This window comes from Puccinia triticina, chromosome 4A, assembly GCF_026914185.1.
Source record: "Puccinia triticina chromosome 4A, complete sequence".
NCBI lineage: Eukaryota > Fungi > Basidiomycota > Pucciniomycetes > Pucciniales > Pucciniaceae > Puccinia > Puccinia triticina.
In genome coordinates this window covers 2,624,751-2,650,313 of record NC_070561.1, presented here as the reverse complement: position 1 = coordinate 2,650,313, position 25,563 = coordinate 2,624,751, and the positions used below count along the sequence as shown (strand labels likewise).

At 46.9% G+C, this 25,563-nt stretch overlaps 6 protein-coding genes across 6 annotated transcripts; 4 read left to right on the top strand and 2 right to left on the bottom strand.

The window, feature by feature from the left end:
- Nucleotides 1–167: 167 nt before the first annotated feature.
- Nucleotides 168–508, top strand: PtA15_4A328 (uncharacterized protein; the record flags this gene model as incomplete). The annotated part of the gene is made up of 2 exons (XM_053168201.1): nt 168–170; nt 227–508. 2 exons carry the CDS (start codon nt 168–170, stop codon nt 506–508), a joined length of 285 nt encoding a protein of 94 aa, XP_053019434.1.
- A 6,796-nt stretch (nt 509–7,304) lies between these two features.
- PtA15_4A327 (uncharacterized protein) lies at nt 7,305–7,861 on the top strand (the record flags this gene model as incomplete). Its single annotated transcript, XM_053168200.1, has 3 exons — nt 7,305–7,376; nt 7,488–7,556; nt 7,625–7,861. The coding sequence occupies 3 exons, from the start codon at nt 7,305–7,307 to the stop codon at nt 7,859–7,861; spliced, it is 378 nt and encodes a 125-aa protein (XP_053019433.1).
- A 2,812-nt stretch (nt 7,862–10,673) lies between these two features.
- Nucleotides 10,674–13,235, top strand: PtA15_4A326 (uncharacterized protein; the record flags this gene model as incomplete). The annotated part of the gene is made up of 2 exons (XM_053168199.1): nt 10,674–12,649; nt 12,719–13,235. 2 exons carry the CDS (start codon nt 10,674–10,676, stop codon nt 13,233–13,235), a joined length of 2,493 nt encoding a protein of 830 aa, XP_053019432.1.
- A 1,774-nt stretch (nt 13,236–15,009) lies between these two features.
- Nucleotides 15,010–19,514, top strand: PtA15_4A325 (uncharacterized protein; the record flags this gene model as incomplete). Its single annotated transcript, XM_053168198.1, has 8 exons — nt 15,010–15,124; nt 15,213–15,659; nt 15,744–15,858; nt 18,759–18,905; nt 18,992–19,070; nt 19,152–19,198; nt 19,280–19,337; nt 19,425–19,514. The coding sequence occupies 8 exons, from the start codon at nt 15,010–15,012 to the stop codon at nt 19,512–19,514; spliced, it is 1,098 nt and encodes a 365-aa protein (XP_053019431.1).
- A 1,382-nt stretch (nt 19,515–20,896) lies between these two features.
- PtA15_4A324 (uncharacterized protein) lies at nt 20,897–21,304 on the bottom strand (the record flags this gene model as incomplete). Its single annotated transcript, XM_053168197.1, has 1 exon — nt 20,897–21,304. One exon carries the CDS (start codon nt 21,302–21,304, stop codon nt 20,897–20,899), a length of 408 nt encoding a protein of 135 aa, XP_053019430.1.
- Nucleotides 21,305–22,988: 1,684 nt separating this feature from the next.
- Nucleotides 22,989–25,247, bottom strand: PtA15_4A323 (uncharacterized protein; the record flags this gene model as incomplete). The annotated part of the gene is made up of 12 exons (XM_053168196.1): nt 22,989–23,380; nt 23,446–23,690; nt 23,763–23,776; nt 23,856–23,949; nt 24,017–24,149; nt 24,222–24,295; nt 24,384–24,393; nt 24,495–24,543; nt 24,615–24,760; nt 24,828–24,905; nt 24,993–25,119; nt 25,191–25,247. 12 exons carry the CDS (start codon nt 25,245–25,247, stop codon nt 22,989–22,991), a joined length of 1,419 nt encoding a protein of 472 aa, XP_053019429.1.
- Nucleotides 25,248–25,563: the final 316 nt, after the last annotated feature.

Sequence of the window (25,563 nt, the reverse complement as noted above, 5' to 3'; positions counted from 1 at the left end):
CTACCCTCACCAAACATACAGGAACACCACCAACACCACCACCGCCATTGCCATGCCACCGCGGGCTTGCACCAGCCCCCCACATTGGGGGGACGGTTCAGCAGGGTGGTCTCCATGATGGCGAACGCTGCTTAATGTTCAGCTTTTTGCCAAGCTCATCGTGCAGAATGGTTGAATACTGGCAGTTACTTGCAGAACAGAAAGACTCTACATTGTTGGGTTCAAGGCCAGCCGTACCAACCTCTTCTATCTCGCTAACTCAATCAATCTTGCCGAGCTGGCCGACGACCATGCCGTCAGGAAAAACGACCTTGTCATTGTCAAGGCTGATCTTGGCAAGCTTGTACACAACCATGTCTTGATTGAGAAGGTCGTAAAGTTGCAGACCCGGCAGCAGGAACTACTTAAAGCCCTGCCAACCAACGGTATTCCCCCACTTTGGGCCCCGCTGCTGGAATCCTCAACCATGCCATTGTCACTGCAACCACTCTCTCCTGAGTTCCACTGATACATAGCAGGCCGTTGATTGCCATTGATTTGGTTGATGAAGCAGCTTCTGCTTTGCAATTTACAAGGGACAGTCAACCAGAAGCTGTTGACAGACTAAAGTGTGAGAAGCATCAGATAGAAGTTGAAGTCCACACCTTGGCTAAGGAAAAAGTGAGTGCAACAATTCCCTGGCGCTGTTGCGCGACCGATGATCAGCTCGGTCACCCAGCCAAACCTCTGCTGTCTGCTCTTTCCTAAGACCAAACTTCGCTCTAATGGCGGTAATAGGATCTGCAGATGGCGCCCCACTACACCCCTACATCAGATCACAACCAAACAAGTCGCATGAGGTCCATGATATGAGCAGACCTGTCAAAGTTGCCAAAGCTTCTTGTGCACCCTGTCTGATTACAATTACGCTCTCAAAGGCCCCCCTCTGATATATTCTAAAACTTCATAGTTACTTGTCATTGGAATTGGTCACATGTTTTTCAACAAATTGATAGTTTTATACCCAAGAAAACAAAACAGCAAAGCTTTTGGATTTCTCCCAGATTTGTTCTTGCAGGTTTCTTAGGGTTTTTTTATCTGTGCATTTTGGTTTGACTGACTGCAATAAATGTGTGTATGTACTCAAATCATATGAAGAATAAATAGCAAATCCAAGACAAATACTTTTCTCATATGACTTCCCCAACCATACATATACATATTTCCCTGTATAAGAACTTTCATCATTAAAATCAGGGTTACTTCATGAACAAATAAAAATAAATTCAATGTGCCATAAAAAGTTGGAGTCTAACAGCACACTTGATCTGTCAGTTGGCAACAGACAGGATGATCTGTCTGTGGTGAACTACATGAGACTCATTGAGGATACAAAGGACATGTTTAAACTACTTCTTCAACCATGGATTTTAGGTGTTTTTTTTTTTGCTTTAATTTTCAGAAATCATCAAAAATAATGGAAAATTGTAGAAAACAAGGCATTCCCACAATTTTGGTGACACCAAAACATTTGTTTCTGAAATTAAATGGTTCAAAATTACTGCCACATAATGACACACTTTTGTGTGAAAAGAAAGACTAGGTGAGATTCATAGTGATTGGTGAGGTTCATACTGATCAGTGATGTGCATTGTAAGATGTGGAAGAAATAATCTTAGAGAGATTCTTGCTGGAATCCTGGCATTGTATTGGCAAAGCTGCCTTGGCCTTATCTTAATCTATCTACATAGACATGGTATGGATGTGGTACCTGGGTGCTCATTCCACCGTGTAGGCGGGGTATAGCTGGATGGGGGGCATGATTTCTTGCAGTGGCAAAGCCGCTTTGGGCTTAATTTGTGTCTCCTTGGATGGTTCACAACAGTCTGGCAAGATTTGATATCATTTTGGGCTATAAAATCTGGTTAGCCTGTCAATAGGAGGGATGATTGAAAGTGGGAGGCTGTTCATTGAGTTTGCAGCGGCAAAGCCGCCTTGGCCTCTAGTAGAATTTTCTACTTGTAAAATTATATCTTCTAATTTATCTTGTTTTGACCCTGTGTCCATGTTTTGCTTTTCAAACCTATTTACTATGTCTTCAAATGTGGTGAATTGTAATGTAATTTTATCCTAAGTATCATTCTGCAGGGTTCTGAAGTGTGATTCCAACAAATTCAATTTCTGTAATATTTCCTGGTTGGTATTTTCTTGATCTTCAACCAGTTCTTCAGTTCTAGCTAGGGATCTAGTAACTTGGGTACTCAATATCTCTGGAGCAGAGGGCGCTTCATCAAGCTTCTTATTCATACTCTCCAATTTATTCAATATGAAAGTGAAGGTGTCATCTTCAGAATTCACTTGCTCATCTACACGCTGTGTAACTTTGTGGCACAATTTTTTAAGATCTGAAGACAATTCTTTGTTACTTTGTGTAATTCTTTATACAACAAAGTTAAGATTTTCTGTGTACAAATGTAGGGCATTTCTGAATGGAGTATCTGGATTGTTAACAACATTTGGAATTTCTGGGACACTTGATGCGTGTTCTGAGCCAGAATTACTATTACTACTAAAGAAATGGGAACTATTCAGGTATCTAGGTCCATCTGGCGCTCTGGGCGGGCTATTTTGTCTTGCTCCAGATGTTGATAAGTGCCTTGCAACGGTGGGCCAGCTACGCTAACCGTAGCATTAGCGTGGCGTAGCGTAGCGGAATTCCGCTAAATTTTAGTGTAGCGTTAGCGGAATTGCGCCTTCTCTGCGCTAAAGCTACGCGCAAAGGGTGCGCAGATAATTTAGCTTTTAGCGTAGCGTTAGCGCAGATGCGCGCAATTGCGCTAACGCTACACACGCAGGGCGCAAAAGACCGCGCGCTACGGTGCGCCACAGTGCTTTTAGCTGAAAAAATGCCTTTTTTTCCGCTAAAAGTGCTGTAGCGTAGTGACTTTAGCGGCGCGCTAACACTAACAAACAATTGGCGCGCTGTTAGCGCAGCATAGCGGCGCTAACAGCGTGCTAACGCTACTCAAAATGGGTGGGCGCTTTTTGCCGCTACGCTAACGCTAAGTGGCCCTGTAGCGTAGTGTAGCGTAGCGGCCCACCGTTGTGCCTTGGAGGGATCTGCCTGGGTGTATCATTTCTTTGTATATTTGACTGTGCCATTGTTGATTGCGCCCAGTGTTCCGCAGGTGTCTGGAATTCAGATTCCCCCCTCTGCCTGACTGGGGTCTTGAAGCTGGTCTGCGGCTCTGAGGGATTCTTAATGGAGAGTGGTTTCGTCTGCGGGACGGCTTCTGGAGTAGTAGGGACTCTGAGCTGATGTCCATTGGATTCCAATACTTTGTCCTCTTCAAGGTGGTTATCAATCCTTTGAGATCTATCATCTCCTGGAAATCCGCCTGGCAATACTTGAGATGTGCTTCATTGCCGTGTGGCTGCTGTGATTGCGCACGTTGTAAGACTCAAAAGTGGTAATGGAACCCTTTTGCTGAATGGTGAAGGGTATGGTGGAGTTGCAAGCTCTGCCCTTCTGTTATCAGTCAACAAGACCCACCAAGCTCAGCTTGGCAAGTTTTATCAAGTGATAGGTCTGGTCTGTTCCAGATGAAATCTGTTTGACTGGCAACGTGTAAGTGTTTTAATTACTTTGTTATAAGGGTTGAATTGTTGTTATAAGGGTTGATTTATTGTTATAAGGGTTTTAGGATTTGAGTGTGGATGAGTGTTGGGTGACTTGTGAGTTCTGGGTGAGGAACTGGGGAGCAGACCACTGGGGGTGGAGAGAGCTCCTTTTATAGACAAAAGGGGAGCCCCAGAGGGGGCTTGTGGGTTAGGGTTTCAGCTAATCTAGACAACAGGGTGAGGGATTTTAGCTGGTGGGAGTAGATACAAATGATGTCATAACCCCTCAGGGGCGCATGAATGGTGTCAGAATATACAACAGAACATTCTAAATATGCCAGGGGTGCATACATGATTTCAGAATATACAACAGAAAATTCTAACACATGCATGAGGTGACAGTAGACTGCATGAGCTGTCATACAGGGGGAATTAGTGTATACACAAAGTCTGAGGCTGCAGAAACAGTGTAAATGATGTCATACTATGTATATAAAGGAGTGTATGTAGTTTATGTAATGAGTGTAGCCTGACAGGGAGATGTATGTTTGTATCCTGTGATATGTATAAGTGTACTACTGTGAACTTGGGTTGAGGCAGGTGACAGCTGGGTTACTGGGGCTGGCCGTGTGATATGTGTCCATGAGGTGTAACTTCCACACTAGAGGGGGTCCAGGGGTGCTTCCAGTGGTGACTAGGGGTGAAATTGGCCGTAGAATTCATTTCTGGGGTCCATTTGATGGTATCTTGAGGCCTAGTATGAGTAACTATGTGGCATAGAAAAAACTTTTTATTTTTCCACTTTTCCGTCTACCACAACGTCCTTGAGCCACTTCTTGTAGCCTTTCATCCTGTAATAATAGCGCTTGAAATTCTCTTACGTCAAGACTATTAGTAGAAGATACATTTTTAATTTTTCCTTTCTTTGTAGCATAAATGATTTTGTCTGCTACAGGTTGTTTAGCTTGAGGAAGAACTGACGCAGGTGGAAATCCTCTGCCTGGGTCTGATTTATGGTTACTTCCATTATAACCTCAAGATCTGAGAGATGGGGGAGACATAATGGAAATAAATGTGCTCAGTAGGAAATCTTGCCTTCTACTTTGAGTTTATCCTTGTATAAATTTACCTGAAGATTTATCGGAAACAGCTGGGGAATCTGGGCGCTGATTAGTATCAGTGGTTTCCTCTCTAATCTCATGGGGTTGCGTGTTTTTGTCCGTAACTCCAAGGGATTGAAGTTCTGGGGTTAGGGTGTCAAAGTTGGTGGACACTGTACACAATCAGAAACACAAAAATATATTAGTATTAAAAATACCAATCTGATGGGAAAAAGGTAAGGAAAAAGATGTACTTTTTGAATTTTTCACAAGTATTTATGTAATCCAAGGAAAATGGTCTTGGTCTGTTTTCCTCAGATTGGAAAATTAGGTCGGACCTATTTTTTTCACCTTGGATTATGTACGCCTTCCCCAGCCTTTCCCTCACCCGCACCATCAGATACACAGCACATCCTTGTATCGCCCCCCCCCCCTACCCATGGAGTGAGTACCCGCCATCGAGAGCAGCTCACTACACCCTTGATGGCCGGCCAAAGCCAGTCATTGAGTGGAGTGCATACACCCTCCACCGATGGCTGGTCAGTAGGTTCTACACTCTCAATGGCTGGTGGAGACCAGTGATTGATAAGAGTCCACACCTCCGTTGATGCCCTGTCTGTACCGGGCATCACTAGCCACTCGCCACATTCTTGATGACCGGTTTGTTCTGGTCATCGAGAAGAAGATGTACTTCTCGAGATGACCCGTTTGTTCTGGTCATCAAGAGGAGTATGTACTCCCCAAGATCCGGAACAAACCGGTCATCAAGAGAAAGATGTACTCCTCAAAACGACCGGAACAAACCAGTCATCTTGAGGAGTAGATTGATGACCGGTTCGTTCCGATCATCAAGGGAGTATGCACTCCTCCCAATGACCGGTTCATTCTGGCCATCTAGAGGAGTACATATAGTGCATAAAGCCTGTCTGGGCACATGCACAAGTTTGGGGGTGAAAAGCCCAAGCCCGCTTGGCCAAGCCCAAAGTGTGTGTGACACACCCAAAACCCCCGCTTGGCACATGGCCAAGTTGGCGGGGTTCGGCACAAAGCCCCCCTGGGCCAAGGCCAAGCGAGGGTGCCACACCTGCCAAAGATGCCGGCCATCGAGGAGAGAAGTTTCACTCCTCAATGGTCGGTCTACAGACCGGTCATCAAGACTTTCCCTTCTTGATGACCGATACAGGTATTGACCACCAAGAAGCTGGGAGTCGTCTCTCCCTCTTGATGACCGGTTTGCAGACCAACCATTGAGGAGGGGTAGTTCTCTCCTTGATGGGGGCTCTCCTCCCCAAGACTAGCAGTGTATTGACACATCCGATGGCCGGTACACACATCAGTCTAGATATGTTATCGCGGTGATCCCATTGGCCCAGAGCTTGGGGTCGGCCAAGCCAGACTTGGACATGTGCCAAGATCTGCCGCCTGCCCGACCTCCCCGATCAAGCCCTCTGGGCACCCCCCAAACCCCCAGTGGCGCTCGGCCGCGCGGGACTGGGGCATGTGCCCAGACGCGCTTGATGTACTATACTCCTCCCAATGACCGGTTTGTTCCGGTCATCTTAAGGAGTCCATACTCCTCTCGATGACCGGAACAAACCGATCATCTTGAGGAGTGTATACTCATCTCAATGACCAAGAGGACAGCCCATCAAAGGGAGCCCTCAATGACCAAACAGACTTGCCATTGAGGGGAATACGTTCCCGATGGCTGGTGTGTACCGGTCAGTACCGGTGATCAAGGAGTTGTTGATGAATCCGCGGTCCCATGGTAAATACGCCTTTTGGAGCAGCTTGGGGAAACCGTGCAGGGAAAATAATCTTGACGAACCGGTATTTTTGGCAGCTCGGAATCCAAGGTGTGAATCCGCAGAAATCTATGGTACAGCAAACTTAACTAAGTCCCTCTTTTGCCTGAGGCTTTGCCGGAGGGACTTATGACTAATCAGGGATTCTTGCATGAGAGATATTTTCGTTTTGGTGGTGATTTCCTTTGAACCACCAGAACTTGTTTCTGACCATTGTAAACCTTCTAAGATTTTGGTGGATGGTACACCTGCATCTGCCCCTCCTTCTCATATAATTTTAGACTCCCTTGCCTCAATCTTCATCCCTCTTTTATTTTTTGAAAAGTCTCATTTTTGAAGAAATTGACCGGATCACACAGAAAAGGTCCGAGCGCGCTCAGCCAAAGCGCTGTACTTTTATTGAATTATTTTTTTCTCAATCAAATGTTTAAAAACTTTGAGTTAAGAAATAGACAATCTGAAAAATGTGTAAAATATAAGAAAAAGTATGCAATGTATAAAAAGTTGGTCTTGTGAATGATGGTTGAGAATTACATGAGATATGGCGGATGTAACGAAATGAGGGCTGAAATACCCGGTTCTCTCACGCGAGAATTCCTGATAAGTCACAAGTCCCTCCGGCAAAGCCTCAGGCGAGAGAGGGACTTTAGTTAAGTTCGATGGTACAGGCCCCTCGCTTCCCGAGTTCAGCCTACCCCCCGGGGGCCCGAAGTCTCGAGGGACTATGCAAGTTCGGACTTGTTCGTTTCTTGGTGCTGAAGAAGACAAGGCTTCATCAAGATCCTTTCACCAACGATCGATGGTTTACTACCGGAGCTGGGACAGCTTTGTGTCCGAATGCAACAAACTATACGAGTCATCGCCTGTAACGGTACGTCCATCATAGCAGTCGTCAGCGGATCCGTCAGCGGATCGAACAAGCCCGTCATACACATACGATCCTGATTGATGGGGCTTACACACTGACTATGCTCGATGGCAGACCCGATATTGCACGAAATGGCGTCACAGTCTGGGCCTGCTAATACTCAAGGTAACAGACGATAATAAAGTGAGTCTCTTCCAAGACGCTTATCAACAAGTGTCTACCAATCGATTCCTGACCTTAAAATATAACAGTGTATCAAGTTCAAGACTCGATCGGCGGTCTACTTAAACCGATTTGAGCTCATGACCCGGGCAACGATACAGCAGATGCAAAACGTGAAGGCCACCAACGAGCCCGAGGTTACCGACAAGACCACGACGGATAACAAGCCCAAAGATCTTGGTTCGCTTGGTCCATCCACTTCTGCTAAGGAAGCCGCCAAACAGCCCCCTGGATCCAAAAAGAAGAAAGGGAAAAAGAAGAAATAGTACAGAGGTCAAGCCTAACACAAGCCTCTCGGTGAGAGCGCGAAAGGCACCCGCAGGGTCTCTGTCTCACAGAGAGGCTTGCTCCCAAAGCCCGAAGTCCGGGGTGATCATCTGTACTGAAAAATGTGCATTTTTTATTATACACCTTATTATATATAAAAGATCCTACATGTATTCCAATTCTTCAAGGTTTCAGGACCTCCTGGCTTTCATCTCGCGCATCCAGCCATGTGACATGTATTCATTGACTCTTACTTTGAAAACGGCACATTTCTTAAAGCAGATAAAAACATCGAAGAGATGATGAAGCGACCTTAACACAAGTCCCAGCCTGCGTGCGGGCGTGCAGCATTTGGCTGGTCGTGAAGCGACCCCGACCGGAGGGAGGGCCTTGCATACTATTCAAAGTTGGCCAGGTGCTACTTGCATGCACTTTTGCAAGTCGGTGTTCAAGTTTATTCTTGAACACCAAGTTGCAAAAGTTCATGCAAGTCACATTGCACTACACCCCCCAAAGCTTCTTGAATAGTTTTTTGAGTGTTGGTGCTCAAGAAAAGCCTTGAACACCAACTTGCAAAAGTACATGCAAGTCATGCGTGGCCAACTTTGAATCCCATAACCAAAACACTTCTCTTGCGTGAGCCAATTCCAAGGTTTGGCTGGGAGCAGCCTTGTTTGCATCACCACACTCTCAACACTCAACATAATCTTTCTAGCTTTTGATACATCATAGTTCTACATGTTCTGGATTTTTCATTATTTCTTAGTGCAAAATCTTGATTGTTTCTACTGGAAATAAATTATTGAAGTTCATGATTTCAAACTTGGATTTGGCTTGCGCATCATATGACAAGGACCATGCGCAGTCATACTACTTCTTGTTGTCAAGTTTCAAATGTGAAGGGGTGAGAGTACAGCAATAAAAAAAATACTGAAAAATCAAGAAGATGGTAAGCTGTCAGATAGACAAAAAAAGAAAAAATTCTGATGAGTGGCATAGAAACCAGGAGAGAAAGAGTGGCCTCTATATCACGCTTGGCTCACGCGAGCTTTGTGTTTTAGTTCATAAGCCTCTCTGGTGAAACTGGGCTGCTGCCCAGACCCGCTCACCACGAGTGGCTTAGTTAAGCTTGATGATGAAGGGTGGGCAGAGTATGTCTATATATGTCTACATGTGAAGCCCTGAGCTCCTCTTGGGTTTCACAAGGTTACACAAGACTATCCCTTGATTCTATAAGACCATCCGCACCGGGTGCTAAGTTAGCCTGGATTAGGGCGCTTAGTTTGACCCTGCACCCGCATCAGGTTGGATCAACCGGGGATCAACTTGACCCAGAGCTCTGTTTGGAGCTAGTGGGGTCTAAATGTAGACCCCACTAATCCTGGGACTAATCTCAAATTGAATATGCATCATGCCTGTAAGCATGAACTTTATGTGTTTAGGTGCCAAACACATAACATATAGGCACCTAAGCACATAACCTCCAACAGCTTGGACCCACTAATCCCCACCCATGCGGATGGCCAATTGTAATCCAAGCTATTTTAGCCCAGGCTAATCTAGCAACGGATGCGGATGCTCTAAGCTCTCATCTACATAGTCCACACTTCCTTGCTCCCGGCCTAGCTCAGTAGAGACCCCCAACTGATCCCTCTCTGAGTCTCACTGAGGTAGGTAAGCTTCTCATTCCCTTTTGCCTCCTTCCTCTATGATCCATCTTGTATGTAGAGAGACTCCAGACTGATCCCTCTCTCACTGAGCTATCTCTATGAAATAAAGCCCCAAGATTGTGTCTAGAACTGCTCCAAGGCCTCAATGCCTCAAAACAGTAAAGGATCTCCCAACCCTTACAATACATGTATTTCTTGGTACAATAAACACAATAAATTTGCTTGTATCTACGTTAAGGAATGCCGCCGGGTACCCGTTGGTACACAGCGGGGCAACTGGGATGCCAGCAGGGCGGCCATCCAGACGCCAGCAGGGCCCTGCAGTGGCTGTACTCCCAGATGGCGCCGTTCTGCCACACACCGCCAGGACGTCATGTAGCCATGCCCTGCACCTGTATCTGGTGGCGCCAACCTGACCAAGGCGCAGGGGTGGCAACCTCATGATGCAAGGGCTGGACCTCCGACGGCCATCCATGCTGACCTCCTTGGGAGATTGTTCTTGAGGGTGGTGTCATGGCGCCTACTGCAACGCAAGGGAGACGGGTGTGAGGAGGGCAGGCTCCGGCCACTGGGGTCAGCGGGATGACATGCCTTGAGGGGCCTTGTGGCCACCGTGAGGCTATAAATTGGTCAGGTTGGGCCCCATGATCCTGACTGGGGTGGCATCTGTGCATTGTCCTGGGGCCAACGCTGTGACATGGTGGATGGGAGCACTGGGCTGAAAATAGGTTGCATGGCTGGGGTCTCACAGGCAATGGCATGCTGACTAAAATATTGGGATATATCTTATATTCCTAAAAACAGCAAGGAAGGAGACATCTATGACATACTTAGATACAACAAGGTGCCCATCTGGGCTGTTTTTACGGCAGGGATACACATGGAGGGGGAGCTAACATAGGGATGGGATCTTCTGGTGCACTCTTAATGGAGGGGAAGGTCACATATTTATCTGTGATCTCAGCAGAAAGGAAGCTGAGAGGAGCATCACTACAGGAGCATGGGGAAGGAATGCTTGCCGCCGGGGCCAGGAAGTTTGGCTGTCCTCCGGCCGCGGGTCCGCCTGTGTCGTCTGGGCCCCCGAGCCCGCCCCCGTAGGGACTAAGCCCGGGGCAGCAGCAGCAGGAGGGCGCCCCAGAAGATGAGGGCCCTCCGACCAGCAGCAGCCCAGCACTGGTTCCGCCAGAACATCCCACCCTACCACCAACAACAACCCCACCAGCCAGGCAGCAGAACAGCCGACCCGCTCCTGTTCCCAACACACAGCCAGCAGCCCCCGGAACACCAGCAGCAGCCGATCCGATATCCCGCCCATCCGGCCGACGCCCCCCCCAAACTCAGCCGGGCCATCGCATCCTTCCACAATGCCGCACTCGTCTACCTCCACCGAGGCCTGGCCATCCACTCCGCCCAGCCCGCCCTCCATCCAGCCGTCGCCCCGCAGCCGCAGGAGCCCTTCCTCTCCGCGGTCACCAAAGGCTTCAACCAGATCCTGCTCCTCGAAACCGGCCTCGAGTTCGCCCAGTCCCGCCAGGTCATGGAAGCCCTCCTGAGCATCGTCCGCCAGAAGCTCAGCCTCTCCGAAAACAGCGAGCACCAGCACCGCGCGGCAGTCTGGGAGGCCTCCAAGCAGGTCATCATCCACTGCGCGCTCCGACCCCGGATGGCCAGTGTCGGCGAGTGGGCGTGGGAAGAGATCCGGCGGGGGAACTACGACCGGCTGGCCGGGGTCTGGACGGGCATCCTGGAGATCGTCGATCGGAGGCACGGCCCAGCGGATCCCAGCCAGCCGCCACCGACGATCGGCCTGGACGAAGGCTTCTTCACCGCACTGGTCGTCGTCTCATCCACCCTGAACGAGGGCCCGCCTCTGGGCCGCCTGGTCGGCTCGTTGGTCGACCGGATCTGGTCCCGCGTCCGGCCTGCCGACCGGCTCCCGCTCGACCGACTGCCCCAGCCCGCCCGCGCCCGCTTCTTCCTCCGCGCCGTCGAGCTCGGCCTTCTCTGGCGTCGGCCCGCAGAGGACGAGCCCGAGCATGCCGACTGGCTCGTCGAGCAGGACGAACGGATCGTCCATCTCATCCGCCGCAACTTCCTCGCGCAGCACCCCCATTCCCTCCAGTACTGTCTCGATCTCTCGCAGCGGATCCAGGAGGCTGTCAAGGGCGCAGAGGGCGTGCCCGGCTGGTTGCCTGTCGACTGGACTCCGCAGCCCACCACCACCACCACCACCACACCCTCCTCCTCAGAAGATCCCAAGAAGAAACCATCCCAAAAACGGGAAATCATCCTGACACAGAAAGTGGTCGGGACCCTGTTGACGGGATTCGCGGAGAACGGGATGATCGAGCAAGTCGAGCAGCTGATCGGCTTTTCCAGGCGGCTCGGCGGGATGTCCCGGTACCTCTGGTCGGCGGTTCTGCGGGGCGTGACGAAACAAAGCCAGGCGGGCGCCCTGATGAAGGAGTTTGTGCGCCGGATGGAGGCGGAGGACGGGCTGGAGCTGGACTTCACGATGCGCTGCATCCAGATCAGCGGCTGTATCGGGAGCGACCTGGACGGCGCACTCGCGGCGATCGACGAGCTGCTCGTCCACTCTGCTGCTCCGGGAGGCAAACCGGGCGGCTCGAGTAGTAGTAGTAGTAGTAGTAGTAGTGGTGGTGGTGGTCGCAAGAAGGGCAGCAAGCTCCCGATTGACGCAATCAACTCCATCGTCTCCGCTCTTTTGAGACACCAGATGCTCGAGCGCGCCGAGAGCCTGCTGGAGGCCCTTTCCGACCGGCTCGTCCCGAACACCACCACCCTCAACCACTTCCTCAACTACCATTCCCGGCTCCAACACCCCATCCTCGACCATGTGCTCGCCCATCTCAAACGGTTCGAGGACCAACACGTCAAGCCCGACGTCGTCAGCTTCACCATCCTTCTCAACATCCTCCTTAAGCTCGGCAGTGGCCAGCACACCATCCAGAAGCTCCTCGCCATGATGGAGCTTGCTGGCGTCGAACCTAATGCGATCACTTACGGCTCGATCATCCATCACCTCTGTCGCAGCGGGAAGATCGAAGACGTCGAAGTGGCCGACAAATTGCTCGAAGAGATCGAAGAAAGAGGCATGTAAGTCTTCCCCTTTCTCTCTTTCTCTAGCACTCGATGATTCTCATTTTGTTCATGGATGTATGGTAGAGCGACGACGGACATCACATACACGGCCTTGATCCAAGGGTTCCTGCGAGCGCACATCCAAGAATACGAAGCGCGCACGGACGGCTTCCACCAGCCATCATCATCAGCAGGCGGCGGCGGCACGCATGGGGCGGAAGGAGAGGGGCGGAAGCTAGTGCGGGCGACGGAGCTGATTGGACGGCTGAAGGAACGCGGGAAGCTGAACCAAGTGGTGTACAACGCGCTGCTCAATGCGCTCTTCTCTACCCGCCAATTCGAGAGCGGGATGCAAGTGTTCAAGGTCATGCGCGCCGAACTCGCCCACAGCTCCTCCCCCGGTAGCAAGAAGAAGGAGGGGATAGAGTTGTATGGCAACGGACTCATCGACTCCTACGGCATCATGTTCCGGAGACTTATCCAGTTCGGCCAGCTCGATCTCTTTCATACCCTCTATTATCATCACTTTCGGAACGAAATGTTTACCTTCGTTCCCCTCTGGATCGAGAAACTGATCGATCGTTTCGAGAACTCGAAGTAATTACCACCCCTCTCTTGCTTTATATATATCTTGAGTTGTCTTTTTTTTTTTGGGTGGGGGTCGTGTTACGAGATGAATATGGTGGTCGTGATAACGTACAACAAGTTAAAGAAGTTTGACGATGTGTGTCGCACAATGCAAATGACCTCTTGCCCGCACTTTAATGCTCCACCAATCTTAAGATATTTAGCTTTGCTTGATGAGAGAACAGACAACACCGGATAAACAGCCCTACACATGTCATGACTGCTTTGGACGTTGTCCATGGATGTATAATCGCGCATAATACTTTTTCTGTACTCCCTAGACCCTACTCCGAGTCTCATCAGCAATCCACACGGCAGGCGGACCAACAGCGAACGCGAAACGAGAACCAAAAAAAAATGTATTACTTGTTACTCCGCCGCTGTGTTCCGAACCTTGAGCCGCGCCGGAAGGGACGGTCTACTTGTATTGTGAGATACAGCTTTGATGTCAGGGTGGACTGTGACTCGTCGCAACGGGCAGTGCCATCCCGAGACAAAGCCTCTAACACTCATTGCACCGATCGGCCGGAGCCTAGGGTCCCTGGGGCTGGGGTCCCTCATCAGCAACCAAACGGCAGGCAAAAGCTAACTTAACAAGGCCCACCCTCCTATCCGTGAAGTGGTTTCGGACCCCTATAAGGTCCAACAGCAATCCGCAAGAAAACAGAACCGAAAGAGCGATATTATTGTTGTTGTTGCTGTGAGGTTCTGTTCCGAAGTCTGGGCCGCGCCGGAAGGGACGGTCCGAGCACTTGTTTTTTCGAGGTATTTGTCGGGTCTCATCCGTCTGAGACTGTCATGTTAACCCGTACCCACCTTTTCCTGGCCTACTGACAAGCGCAGCGCCCAAAAAAAAAAGCAACTCCGACGGCCCGTACCGGACAAGAAACCTTTCGCGAGACGGTGTGTGACGGACATAACCTATGGTGTCGTCAGATGCTTCGTCGTTGGCTCTTGCAGTTGATGAAGCCGCAACAAGGTCCAGGGTTTTGTGTATTCTCTCATCGACAGTTTTTGTGAATATATCACCTGAACGATGTGTTCAGCTATATGGATGCTCTCGATGAACCATTACCAGCTAGCCATCCGCTCGAGACCCTGGTAGATATTGGATGGACGGTTTGGCCGAGCTGCTGGCTGTAAGGAAAAATGTTTTGAAGCCACAACAAGGTCTATGGTTTTCGGTTTTGGGGTCAGACTCACAACAAAGTCCAGGGTTTTCTGTACTTTCTCATCGAGTCCGACAGCTGCTATGAATACATCATCCTGAACATTGTGTCCAGCTACGTGGCCCCAGTCTAGCCCTGTCACTGATGGAGCTCTCGATGAACCCTTACCACACGTTGGCGACCATCCCTTCTGCGGTCGATTCCCGTTGGTCGGTTGAGACGAGCAGGTGGCTGTCAGCAAATTTGTTGCTGGCCTGCAGCCGTGACAAGTTAAGTTTGACTTATCAACAATTGGCCTCTCAAAACATGATCACTTGATTCGGCCTCTCCGCTCAGACGTCCCTCACGCTGACAGTCCACAGAATGCAATACTTTAGCCGTCAGACGAAACTCTCTGCCGGCTGGTTCCACGCGCATCGTAATACGACTCCGAGGTAAAAAAAAAAAAGCTAGGACCGTGTGGTTATAAATGAGGATGAAATCATGAGCAGGGCCCTCCCTTTCTCCCCCCGCGCAATAATTGGTCTACGATAATTTGTTAGTGTCACTCGTTAATAGTTCCTCATCTGCTTATTCGCCATGCCTTTTTCATGGAGAAGATATCGCCAAATCATCTTGTTGGCTCTGTACTACGTTCGAGCCACCCAAAGCATGCACCAAAGTTTACTTGAGGATACGTACGAGTCGGCAGAAAGTATGCCCCGTCCCCTCTCACCGTCTTGCTAGATTCTGCCAACACAGAAGGCTGACTATTTATATCCTCCCTTAACCCCCAAAAAAAGAAATGAAAGATTCACTCACAGATAGTAAAAGCGCAACTCCAGGGAGTGCCACGACCATCATTATAGAACCGACTATCACCAAATCTAATGGGGTAGCTGCAGTGGGCGATGATAATGCAATCGAAAAAGGAGAACATATGTTGTACAAAAGTTCTGTTAGTTCCACACATGATCCCGCTGCAGTGGATTCTTTGCGAAATGGTGTTCACGTCAAGGCCCCTTCCAGAGATCATTTGACTTTGGATAACGGCCCTCAAGATGATGGCTCTCGGCAGGATGCTTCCAGGGATGTTATCCTTAAGGATGATTCAGCCAAAGAGCATGCGATCGCAACTGATTCAATCAAAAAGGATCCGACAGAAAAGGAGAAGACGGCGGAGAAGAAAAAGGAAAAGAAAGGGGAAAAGAAGAAGGAAAAGGATGAAGAATATGATGATCCGTCAGAAGGTAAGTCCCCAAAACATTTACTTATCCAACTTTCAATTCCAAGGAGCTAATAACAACAAAACATTCCATGCTTTTCATATTTAGAAATCCTTCCAGTTGATCCGGTTCTTGGCTTCATGCAAAGTCTTAAAACAGTTGAAAATAACCCGGCTTTGGCACTCAGAATCCACGAGATGGCCACGGATCTTGAGACTATCAGGTTTTGGACACAACATGCAAAAAAGTTGATTGAAAACAAGAATGCTCTGGAAACACTTGGGAGTGATATCAAACTGTATAAAAAGGAAATCTTGACAGGCAAAAAGCTAGAGGAAGATGGTTTGAAGCTTTTGCACAAGGGATGGAAAATTTATACACGCTCAAATTTTTCCAAAGGAGGTAAAATCTTTCCAGATCCCGATGATGGAGTGAAAGTTATTCCAGATGGAGAAAATGCAAATGTCATTCGAGATCCAGAAGATGCAGGAAAAATTATTCCAGAAAATGGAGAAAGACTTATTTCAGATTCAAAAGATGAAATAGAAGTTCATCCACATCAACCTATGGCTGGCTTGAAAATGTTGCAAGATGCAGAAGAACTCATAGAAAGTGGACAGAAAATTTTGAGAAAGGGGAATCACCGGATGAGACTTGCTGAACAAGATATTAGTAAAATTTTGAAAGAGAAATCAACATTGATTGAACCCTACAAGGAATTTGTTGAACAGCTTTTTTTAGTTAATCTTGGATCAAGATTGGAATTCATTGGAAAAATATCTCCGGAAGAGAGTGCATTACTTTCAAAGCATATTGATTCCATTCCTCCAGCAACTCTTGATCAAGGAAAGGAGGCCAATGGAATCTCCAAAGATCTAGAGAATAATGCAGTTTCCTCCAAGGATGATTCCAAATATCTTTCAACCATTTTCTTCAAAAAGCATCCAGATGAAGACAATGTGAAATTTTACAGCCAAGTTCATGAGAAAGTTGAAAATTTAATTAAAATCATGAGGGGAGGGGAAACTGACTCAGATGAGACTCACTCAAAGTTCAATTCAGATAAAAAATCAATACGCCAGTTCTATAAAGCTGTTTCAGAAAATTTGAGCAAAATATTGCATAAGATTGGACCAGTAGAGATTGAGATGGGAGATAATTTTGATGAGAAATTCTATAAGAAAGGCCTACTGTTACGAAAAAATATATTTGACACAATCAATTATATGCACAAATATGGTTATATCACAACAGAAGATTATCAAGAGTTTTTCTTGAAGGATAACACACTAGAAATTGCTGCAATAAATATCTACTACTCACTGGTTTCCCAAAATCAACATTGGATTTCTTACCACACCAATGAGTATGCATTACTTGTAAGAGGGTTGGTACCCTATGCAAGCTATATCATGCAAGGTAAGATACACTTAAATATTTCACTGTTATTTCATTAACAGGTTACCAAAGCTGAAAATCTTTATTTTTTGTCTTTCTATTGGCTGTTAATCACAGTTCTTGGGGAGAGGGAATGCACAAGGTTGTCTTACTATAACTACAAAGCAATTTTCAGTTATTCTAAAGATCTGAATTATCCCTTTGATAGAAAATCAAAAGTTGAAAGTGTCAACAATCAATTTGCACTTACAAGGGAACTAATGTTTTCAGATGATAATTTTTTAGATCCGTTTTTAAAATATGTTTCAAATAGAAAAGCCATATCAGAAATTAGTGGTGAAGAAAAGGGAAGGAGTGCTTTAGAAAGGTATCAAAATGGAGAAAAGTCTATGGATAAACAGCTAAGAAGATTCCACACAAGTGGTGAATATAGAGGTATGAAAAAAACCATCCGGCAGATGTTCCGCATTTTTCCTCAAGTTGAAGGCCAGCAGCTTAGGTTTTTGTTCAGTTTTATCAAGTTTGTTGAAGCTGAAGGGGGAAAAAACTTGATTGAAGTAGGAATCCTGGATGAAATTACAAGGAAAAAGCTCAATATCATGTCAGCAAGATACCAGTTCTTTGAAGAAATAGACCAGCTCAAGCTTTATTTACGCATGAGATATGATCCAATTCAAATTCCAAACTTCATCAAGTATTCAGAAAAAAATGGAGATGAAGTTATTTCACCCCTTGATTACATAGAGAAGCACTATGAAGAGCTTTTCATCAACAATAGGAAGTTAATTTCTGATATGATTGAAAGTCATGGAAAACCAGATGGTATTGATATGTCAGAATTTAAGAAGTTCTGCATGGAAGAAAAAGATCAAGAAGAACTATTTAATATTAAGCTGGAAATCAGTAATACTCATAATCACTTGAAGAAAAAAGAGAAAAGGGAAAAGAAGATCAAGGAAGCAAAAAGAAGCCAAGAAATAGCCAATGAATTAAAAAAGGGCGAGAAGAAAAACAGTCCCACTTTGCAACGCACAGTGTCAATGTAAATTTAAACTTACTTCATTATCTGACCATTTCACATTTGCACTCAAATATCAAAATCAATATTTAATTAGCAATATAGCAATCTAAACTTGACCTATGAAATTTTGAAATTATCACTAGATAAACTCCTCTTCCACTCCTTTTTCTTATTATATACTTTCTTTCATCCTTGTTTTTTAAATTAAATCTCTTGGTATTTACTTTTGTTTTCTCATCTAGTTCCTTGTGGTTCATTTTAGTCTTTAAATTAGTCTATTTTTTTCACCACTCAACCCGGAGAGGAAGGGAAATAGATAAGCTAGGCTCTACATAGCGCAGAGCCCTGAGGGCAGCCCCACACGGTATCTGTCTCACAGTGCTTTGCGCCCCTGCCGACCAGTAGGCGAGGACTTGATGGTATGTACGGCCCGACGCGACCAGTTCAAGTTGAGTTCAGTTATAGAGCCCTCCGGGGGTCACCCGGGGAGAGTCAGAGAGGGAAGAAGTCCGAAGGATTGGAAGAATGCATATTACGTATGTATTAACTCCTGTGGGCTGAATTTGGCTGTGCAGTTGCCTGCATTGCCGGCTGGAGTCGAGCTGGGTTGGGAAAGACTGTATCAGAAAGGCAAGCCTCTTGGAGGCCATCATCCAGAGAGCTAGCACAACTCGCCAAATATCCCATCCAATCTCTTTCATCAGACGCTACAACGCCAAAATGAGCATCTCAGTCTATGTTATACTCTGTCTGGCCGCTGCGCTGAGTATTATCCAAGCGAAGCAGCAATCACCCGTGGTCTTTTGTGGGATTGTCGAAGGACCTCCGATCACCAGAGACGATTGTAAAAAGTCAGTCCCCCCTCTTACGAATCGAAATGGTTAAGAGGCTCGAAAGTTAATCACATCCTGATCACCAATCTCTCTATTTTTTGCAGGAGCTTGCGCAAGTTCAGTCACAAGGGAGGCTTCATTTCCTGGAGTGACAGCGACGTCCAATCTTGCGGAACCTGTAAGGTACGTGGCCCAAGGTATCATACATCCTCCATGTTTTCATTGGAACTGACCATTGGTTTAACTTTTGGCTTTCCGAAATAGATGTCCATCACTCAACCCAGTTTACCCAACCAGATCCAACACACCGCGTGAGTATTCAATTTTTTGAATTGAAATGACCCCAGGTCAGGTGGCAGTAAAAATCACTTATTGGATGCATTGTTTAACAGCAGATATCATGATGTGTTAATTGCGATAGACCGAGGCATGGACAAATGTGGGGGAAAAGTAAGCCGTAGTTTTTGATCCGCATTTAAGCTAGACGTTATCAGTAGACTTCTTACCTGCCGTGCTTATTCTTTGCGGACAATCCAGCCGGCCAACGCGACTTTTGGTACCTCTGAACATTTTTCGGTGTTATTGAACCCTGCCGCTGCCAACGGAGATAAGTGCCTAGGTTACTAGCGGGGAAAGCCTGTGTAGCTTGCCTTTTTCAGGAAGGGCTGAGCCTTTTGTCGTGGCGGTGCACTCGAACCCAATCATCCGACATCCTGATCCATAGGCATTGTCTCTTGTCCTTTGAATGATTACGTCAGAAAATACCTTACAGTTACATTTTTGGTTTCTCCTCGGTACATAGCCTGTACTGTACCGGTCATCGAGGTCAAACTCTAGATGTCCGATTCAAACAGTGACTTATTAAGCCTACGATGAAGGTTCCGGCATTCAGTGTAGAATGCTCTCAGTTTTTGGTGTTATCGGCATCGCCGGAACATGTGCCGAATCGAGCTGAATCGAGGCAATCTCATGGTTGGAAGCTAGCATCCACAGAGAACTCCGCTCGAAGTGTTTTGCTCCCTGTTGAGAAAATGGACAGCGGGCGCTGACCGCTTGGCCATCACTTCGGCACTGTGCTGCGCTGTGTTGCAGTCTTTCCACACTTGGTTGATTCCGAACTTAGTCAGTCCTCCCTTCTGAGTTGGCAGGCTGGCGCCCCTCGCGCGAAGCGCGAGCCTCCGTCTCTGTGAGACAGAGACCCTGCGGGGCTCTCCTCCAGAGAGGCTTGGTTAAGCTCGGATTGATTCTGGCCCTCTTTGCGTTCAGATGCTATGGCCAAGCAGTCAGCGCCCGCTATCCATTTGCTCAACAGGGAGCAAAACCCTTCGAGCGGACTTGAAGAGAGAGCAATAGAGGAAGCATTGGAGCGACATGCTTTGCAAAATAGTCCTTCGAAAAAAACACGCTTCTCTTATTATACATAAGGTAAGAAGCAGCACCCAAAAAAATTAAAACATAACAAGGCCTTGACCGATGCGCCCACAAATCAAGAGAAAATGATGTAAAATCAAACAAGATCGTTGAAATAGTTACTGGTTACATTGTGGGAGTGTATTTTGGCGGGTCGGATGAAACTTGGATGAAAAAGAAAAGAAAGAAAAAACAGATGGAAAGATGAAAACGAGTAGCATACATACAAGTAATGATAGAGGTTTGCTCTTTTGGTGGAAAAAGTACCAACAGATGATTTTGTCTAACCTTTTTTTTGATTTTCTTTAAATTTATTTATATAAGAAGAATAGGAAGAGGAAGATGATGATGCTGAACGGATAAGTTGGCATGTGAGCCTATGATGTATGTGATTGATCACATTGCAAAGATAAATAAAATAAAATAGTAAGAGAATCGCGAACTAGGATAGTGAGAAGATATTAGGGAGATCAAGAGAGTGTCTGATGGTGGCAAGCTATCAAGAAGATTACGCAGAAAGAAGGTTGATCAGCTCAGGCAGCTTGGCGAGGTGGAGAGGAAGAAAACAAACCTGCTTTATAGTACGTTGTGATTGTCCTTCATTTGTCCAAAGGTCTTTCACCGATAAAATTTTGACTTGATTGTGCGGGGTGATGTCGAGACAATGGAGAGGAAGGTTGACAGGAGGAAGACTGAGAAAGGGGGGATTGAGGCTGGTGATGATGGCGGTTGAGGAGAGCCTTTGGGAGGAGTGCAGGGACGGAGAGCAGTCTACGAATCTTAGTGGACAGGCTGGTTGGTGAACGAAAGCCAAAGTCACTCTCAGTCAGTTGGTGACGCTGGTGGGCGTTCCGAGGATTCTTCCTACGAGGGTCACGGATGAACAGGGTCGGATGGATCGGTACACTTGAGGAGGCAGCGGATCTAACGGAGCCAAAGCTGTGGCCACTGCAGCTACTAATAGAGGATTGCAGCGAATCCGGACTAATCGAACGCGGAGGCGCCATTTCGTTGAGGCCTGGTGTGTGTGTGTACTTGTAGTGACTGAAGGTGATCAAAAGATATTATGAGGTGGAAGCAGAGGGGATGGGGGATGCAAAGGTGGTGGAAGAGGGACAGAGTTTAAAGAGGCAAGCGGTCGCGAGGATTCTGATTTGGGTGGGCTGGTAGGACTGGGTGGCCCAAGAATCAAGGTGAATGCTGGAGAGGGGAAAAAAAGTGAGCAAGTTGGCTGGGTATGATGGCGATGAGATGGCTGGTCAGATGATCACAAACATGTACGCAGCTATAAGCTCCAGAGCGATGGAGAGCCAGGCGAGGTTGGCAGGCGGCAGCGGGAATGGTCTGGGATCGGAACAAGATAATGGCTTGGATGGAGGCTGGGCCTTGAGGTGGGGGAAAGTGAGGACTGATTGGGGGTGTGGACTGTCGCTAGTCCCAGGGCTGAGAAGTCTTTTAAGTTAAACCGGGATAATTCTTCTCGAGTAGCGGAGAGAAGGGCTGTACGTGGTTACTTGGCCGCTGACTTGACCCTTTTAAACCGAGCGCCTTCAGCTGGAATGCAGGGCAGTGCACTTGTATTTATCTCCGAGGAGGAGGGACAAGATGACTTGACGAAGAATTACCCAGATCCCACAGCAGCCCAGCCTCTCCCACAGCTTTTTTTAAAAAGAATCCATCATCCGGATCAAGTCGGGTGCCGCTTGGAGACCAACCTTGTGAAAATGCCGGACCACCTTGCTTGAAAATGCTCGGCACTCAGCCATAATCTACCCCCTTTATCCACAACACACCCGCTCCAACTACATATACCAAACATAACATCATCCAACACAACGCCATTAATATGTACTCTGATCTACTCTGATCCGGAGACGGAACGAACAGCGCAAGCACTCCGACGGGCTACAACACAGTACATATGTAATTACTGTGTGCACATAGTGTAAACCATCACTTTCCACCGGCTGTCTTGCCAGTCTCACACCGTGAACGTCTTGATCTTTGTCTGAAAGGACGAGGCTCCGCCGCGGAAGAGGCGATGATGCAATGATGATTCACTTCATGAGGCTGGGAGATACAAAAACACGCGGCCATTAGTCGTCATGTGTACAAATCTTTATGAACGACCACTTTTCTGATTCTCTGACATCGCGCCCCATCACCATGAGACTTGAGTGCTGTCGGTAAATAAATCGCATAGAAGCCACGACCGAAAGGGCCCACATCATATAAAACACTTGACGCTCTAAGCCTTGTTTGCTGGTGAAAACTTGATCTCAATCAATTTTCACCAGCCACTGAGGTTTGTGCTGCCTTCTTATGTAAATGAACATTTTGATACAACGGGAAGTCCTCCTCAGACCCGCCTTCTACTTAATTGAAGACATTCAAGCGATGGATAGTCTTCAAATGCATAAAACTTGCTTGGAACACAGAATAAAGCGTTCGAGACTTCCCAGTTGGGTTGAGAAATTTCGTGTTTGATTATCGTTCCATCTGCCTTGACTTTATAAAAACACATGTGAGTAGAAACTGATAAGGAATTCGTAAATATCTAATATGTACATATCTGCTCTATTCAAGCGGAATATCTAGCCAACGATCAGAAACAAGAGAAATCTCTGACAATTTTCTTTTATTTGTTATATCACGCCAAGAATTGGTACATTAAAGTAGAGTTCTCTCTTCCTAGAGACCGTTCATCTCGTACGAGTCTTCCTTTCTGTTTCGTAATTCTTTTGACGTTACATGGTTCCAGTGGTCGGTGGAGGTGGTACGCATTCCATATGGTTCCTCTTTCGACGACCCCTCGGGTGCACTGCCATAAAAAAGCCGCATCCCCACCCCTAATGAACTTATCAGCAACAGTGCTCCACAGCAGTTGATAACTCCGCGGTAGTCTTTCATCGAAGGGGTCGGGGTTGTGAGGAGCTGTCCAGAAAGGGGCCCGGTGATAATGTTGGCAAGTCCTCGTGAGGCCAAAAAGAAATTGATGATTGAGGCCGATCTGGGGTTTTTGGGAGCAATGATCATCGAGAACCGGTGCCAGAGTGATGTATAGCACGGCGCGAAGAGGCCATCTTGAAGAGAAAAAATGAATCATTGAAATCAATTAACTTACGGTGAAAGCGATCAACACACTCACATATAGTGCAGAATCCGCAAAACATGGCAAAGTCTTTGCAAAAACCCCACATGAAGAAGACGCTGATTGAACTTGTCATGCAGGATATGAATAAGATCCAGCTACAATCCATGAAATCGCTCGCCATACCGCCTATTATTTGGCTAGGGATACTGGCTGCTGAGTAAAATTCAAGTGGAAGCGCCCCAGATCTTCCCATACTCGTAGCGAACGATGGCATGTAGATCACTGGAGTGTAGAAAGCTCTAAAGATGCGTGAAAAGATGGATATCAGCCAATAAAGATATTAGTCGGACAGAGCGGTAAAAAAAACTGACAAGCTTTGCACACACTAGAAAACATGAACATGTCGGGAAGGTTAGCTAGTATCCGAATGCTTGTATTTTGAGAATGAGAGGCATCGGGCCCACATTTACTGCAATCAAGAACCAAAAAAGAGGTAACTTCAAGTATTCCATGTTTATACTATCTGACTTTGTTTTTGATGACCTAGGAAGCCGCCCGCTATATGTATGTGGAATCATCAGTAAGCGCTCAGCCAATCCAGAAGAAGAAGACAGGGCAGAATCACTTGAGGAATGGGAGAAGCATAAGCATGAGTGCTAGCCACATGACGGCATAATACCGCAATGTTATATGGGTAGGATGCTTCTCCAAGATCAATTGCATTACAGGTCCCCAAGCCAAACCCAAGACAGCCGAGCCTATTACAGCACATAAGGCACGTTAGCCCTTATAATTGGTATTGTATAGATGATTCCCTAGCATAGACTCACCTGAGAATGTCAATCCTCCAATTAAGCCTCGCCTGAGTACCCACCATTCGGAGAGGTAAATTAGATTGGGAGTACTGAAGTTTTACAAATAGGATTTAGGGATTTCGAATTCGAAATTCTTTGAGCTTCATCATAGCTACTTGGTCATTGGGGATAGCTCACTAGATCATCGCTGAATGAGAGGGGGAGAGTCAGATTGACAATCGAAGATTTAAAGGAGTGCGCAAGCAGGCCATCGACGAGAAGAAAGAGCGGCTTTATTTTTTGACTTACAGCCTCCGATTCCATACAAAACACCTTGAGCGAGGATCAGGAACACGCCCTAAATACCGCATTCCCTCAAAAAAAGCTCGATAGATCATAGGAAGCTTTGAGGTTGGTCTGAGATCTTACATTTTTCGTGTAACTGGCGCTAAACAAGCCAACGAAACAGAGTATAGAGCCAATCCAAGGACACCAAATACAAAATGTCGGATATCTCAATGTCAGTGGCGACAGCACCACACCTGTGGTGTAGAGTAAGCCGAGACAAGAAGTTCCTGATTGACGCGAATACGATCCACGACATGAATAAAAATTCCAAACATGAAATGGGGTATTCCATACCGATTAAGGCTGCCAGGGAAGGGTTAAGTTCAGAGTATGGCTTGAATGGTAAAAAGATACCATAGCAGAGTGTTGGACCTGTGAAGCCAAGACAGATATTCGAATGATTGGATGATAAAAGTTTGGTTTGTTCATTTTATTGACGACGATGCCAAGTTCTCTTACCCCAAACAATACCATCAATGACGAAGGCTACTAAAGCGAATCTCCAAGCAAGCCAGCCTCCGTCAGCGGGAGGAAGGTCAGATGGTTCTTGTTGTATCGTCACAGCCCCGTTGTCCGGTTCGGTAATCTATATCGCGACAGTCTCTGGTTCTTTAGGAGCCGCTGACTGTGTCCTGGGTGAGGATGCCTGGTACACACCTTGTAATCGACCATGCCGGATCGCCTCTCGGTAGCTTCGTCGATTTCGTGGGCCATCTTTTTTTATAAAAGATTGAAGGACGCGAATGAGTTTCTAAAAGAGATGGAAAGAGGAAAAAACTTGGTGTTTCTCAACCTTCCAAACGATTGTTCCTATCATGTAAATATACGTTATCAGATGACCGACCCGGTACTTGTCGCCAAATCGATTACCTGAAACCGCCTTAGGACCTTGTACTGGTTTTAAGGAGCTACCAGTTGTTGATCCCAGGAGGCACAATTTGACTCGGCGTATGGGCTTTCATTCTTGGCACTACGATTGGAGAGCGTAGTCTCTCATAATGCATACAAATTGTTTCACCGAGTGGCTTTC